Source organism: Agrilus planipennis, unplaced genomic scaffold (assembly GCF_000699045.2).
Source record: "Agrilus planipennis isolate EAB-ADULT unplaced genomic scaffold, Apla_2.0 scaffold130, whole genome shotgun sequence".
In the NCBI taxonomy this organism is placed as follows: domain Eukaryota; kingdom Metazoa; phylum Arthropoda; class Insecta; order Coleoptera; family Buprestidae; genus Agrilus; species Agrilus planipennis.
The window spans coordinates 463780-467585 of record NW_020438925.1 but is presented as its reverse complement, the minus strand read 5'-3'; the positions used below and the strand labels follow the sequence as shown (position 1 = coordinate 467585).

Sequence of the window (3806 nt, the reverse complement as noted above, 5' to 3'; positions counted from 1 at the left end):
ACACGACTCTACGCTATCCTCTGCTTTATATCCCTACTACTCCTTCCATCCTGACCTATCTGACCTCCTAGGTATCTAAAATCAGCCACTTCTTCTAGTTTTTCGTTTCCTATCTTTATATTCGCTCTTTCCCTACTTTTTCTTCCCTTGCATACCAGTATTTTAGTTTTACTTTTATTTATTTTCATACAGTACTGATCTGTCAGTACCGTTTCCATTTTATTTAAAGCTATCCCTAAGTCCTCCTTGCTAGATGCTAATACTGCTATATCATCTGCAAATCTAAGCATACTAATCTTTTGCCATTACACATCTATCCCTACAGTTGTACTGTCTTTAATGATGTTGATGTTGTTGTTTAAGTGTATTATAGATTATTTAATCTTCCTCTATGTATAAAGTAGTTTTACAATACTTTGTTGTAAGTTTAATTGTGTAAACTAAAGTTATTTAAGTTTATGCAAATATTTTTGGACCAGATTTGACAACTAGAGACGCGTTTTTCTTTACATTTACCGCCTATGCTTTCGAGAGAACGCATTAGGACGATCAGGACGACACACGGTTGGAGAAGGATTTTTGCTTATGATGCGGCAGTCCACGCGCTGTGTAATAATGAGTTGACGATAGAAACCAAGCACGTGCACAAGCCGTGAGTGGATTGTCGTTCCATGCTCCGTGTAACCGCATCTTAAGAATTTTGTTATCTTTGGAATGATACCTCACTCGACTTTTTCTAATATTTTTTAGGTTTTTTAGGGTTCTCCTCCGGTTTAGTCCTTCAAAACGCAATGTTAACAAAATCCGTTTTTAGTGTGCCTCCATGTAGCCTTAAGATTTTATTCAGATCCACCCAATCCATTCAATTGCTTCACCTGTTCGTTGATCATTGCTATACATATAGAGAGATATACAAAAATATATAATTTGCTAAAGTTATATCACAAACTCACAAAAAACTAAAAAGTGTAAAGATGTCTCTACCAGATAATTTATACGTATGTCAACTGTAATCAACTTATCAGTTCCCAAAAAAATACTGTAGAGGTATAGAATACAACTTAAATTCTTAAGGTTTACATTCAAACGTAGTTTACCTCTATTTACAATACTTATTTAAACTTCTTCGTTTACGGTTGTGATATAATAGGTGAGTTAAAATAATCTATTTACGTATGCAGCTGAATCTATATTGCAAATTATATTACACGATTGGCCAAATCTCTTTTGACAAGAAATAGAACAACAAACAAAGAAAATAATGAACTATTTTAATGGATTAAAAAATTTAATTATGATTAAAGCAACGATAACTAAATTTAACTGCAAATTTTATTCAATTAAGAGTAAATATACTCATTTTGAGCTAAATGCATGTGCAGTGTAGTGCACCCAACTAACGAAACTTTGTTCTTCTTGGAAATCTTAAACTAATGCAATATCAAACTAAAATCTATCTAACAAAAATAATGAGGCGTTGAAGGAATACGTACCTAATAAATTAATGCTATTAAGTGAATTCTTCAGAACAGCTATACCACAAGGTGTTTTATTAAAAGCAAATTATTGCTTCTACAAAACTAATTATTCCAAAATAAATTGTAAAACTAAACGTATTTCGAAGTAGGATTTTGATTATTACTTATGGCGTAAATTCGCGAATTTTGTATTTGGCGCAATACGCTTCGTATGCTACACAATTTACATCAGGTTATCCTAATTGGAATTCATTTTCCAGAAACCATACATTACTAAATTCAGAATGAAACCGTTCGAATTAGTCGTGATTTGTATTCTACTAGTGAGTACATCTTGGGCAGCTGAAAATTACGACGACATACCCGCTGATTGTACTCTAACTGGTAATTCCTTGGATCCTCTAGATTCAATAGTATCCAATTGTACAGAGATTTTGGTAAAGGATTTCGAAGTGCCTGCTGGTCGTAATTTAACCATAGAACCACAAGATGGTACCACAATAGTATTTTCAGGACGCATTACTATTGGTTACAAAGAAATGAGGGGGTCCCTTATTATAATTAGGGGCAACAATTTGACAGTTATCGGAGCTCCAGGACATATTTTCGATTGTGATGGAGCCAGATGGTGGGATGGACTTGGCGGAGGGGGTGGAAAACTAAAACCAAAATTCTTTAGGATTCAAAACGTCACTAATTCAATTTTTAAAGACCTAAATATTAAAAATACGCCCACCCAGTGCTTCTCAATTAACGGCTGCCAGAATGTGACCTTAACAAATATCACCATAGATGATTCGGATGGTGATAAACAAGGAGGTCACAACACTGATGCTTTTGACACGTCATCATCGAAAAGGGTTACAATAATGAATTCTCGTATTTTTAATCAAGATGATTGCCTTGCTGTCAATTCCGGAAGTGATCACGTATTCATAAATAACACTTGCTCAGGAACTCACGGAATTTCCATTGGGTCTGTCAGAAACGCGGTTGTTGAAAACATTTTTGTTAAGAATTGTACCGTAGTAAACTCTGGTACTGGTGTACGCATCAAGACAGTATTCAACACTACCGGAATTGTAAGAAATATTACGTATGAAGATATTACTCTAAAGAATATTAGAGATTTCGGTATAACCATCCGTGGCGATTACGTAAATAATGGAACAACTGGCCCTCCATTACCAGGCTTTAACATATCTGACATTACCCTCCGAAATATTCATGGTAGTGTCGAAAGCCGTGGTACCAATGTTTTCGTCCTGTTGGCGGATGGAGTGGCATCACATTGGACGGTAGAAAGTATTGATGTTCATGGAGGACGTAGACGACCTAACTGTACTGGAATACCAATTGACAGTGGATTGAAATGTGAAGATTATAATGGAAAATGATGTTTTTAAAAATGTATTTGAATTAATGTTACGTATGTCCTTTTTATGAAAATATACGTATAATTGTCGTTATTACAGTTTTATAAATTGTAATTTGCGCTATGTAAAATATTTATACCACTATTAAAAGTCCTAATCACGAGAATATTACTTAGATAATGTGCTGATAATTCGAGGACTATAAAGTTGAATAATTTAACAAGAACACAACATATTGGAACGTTGATATCAGGATGAATGTAATGTGAACATGATTGCGAATCACTCCTTGACAGAGACTGAATTTAAAATAGAAAAAATGGTATCTACATGCGTACTGTCGATGCCGGTTGTAGGATGGTGGAGTGTATTATGAGGGTTTGGAGAAATAACTTGACCACTTCGTTTTTATTACGTTAAATAACTTTTATTATAAACACAAATTACATACAAAAAGAACAACTGCAAATAAGGACTAGTACTAGCGAATTCCACTGGTTTTTTAGGGTAACAGGAGCAAACGTGCGTTATTGTTTTGGTCTAATGGCGCAGTGAGTTCTCTCGCTCTTACTGCCTTTAAAAAATCGATAAAAGATTCTACTTAATTTATACGGAAAGGGAGCAATCTACCTTACTCGCTACCTCCCGACCGTTAGAGAGAACGGAATGTTTTGAAATCTGCCCATGTACTTATTTAAAATTTTTTGATAAATGATCGATTGCTTTTAAAGGAAGTATAAGTATTCTATATTCCTTAACAATTTTCATTTTTCTGGTTCTTTTGAAATTTCTTAACCAAATTCACTTCAATTGTTCCTAATTTTCGAGAAATACTTATACAGAACAACGATGTTCCCTCTCGAAAGAGTTTTGTGTTGGCGCTTTTCGAGTCTTGCGATGTAGTTCGGTCAAAATTACACTTCTTGGTTACTTCCGCCTCTTTTGCCATAAG

At 34.5% G+C, this 3806-nt stretch overlaps 1 protein-coding gene across 1 annotated transcript; it reads left to right on the top strand.

Moving 5' to 3' along the window:
* The first annotated feature begins 405 nt into the window (after positions 1-405).
* On the top strand, positions 406-2875 carry LOC112904309 (polygalacturonase-like). The gene is made up of 2 exons (XM_025974024.1): positions 406-1150; positions 1739-2875. The coding sequence occupies exon 2, from the start codon at positions 1763-1765 to the stop codon at positions 2873-2875; it is 1113 nt and encodes a 370-aa protein (XP_025829809.1). The 5' UTR covers positions 406-1150; positions 1739-1762.
* Positions 2876-3806: the final 931 nt, after the last annotated feature.

Bases quoted from the DNA above. Each gene is read 5' to 3' on its own strand.
- LOC112904309 (XM_025974024.1), top strand. From the start codon at position 1,763: ATGAAACCGTTCGAATTAGTCGTGATTTGTATTCTACTAGTGAGTACA.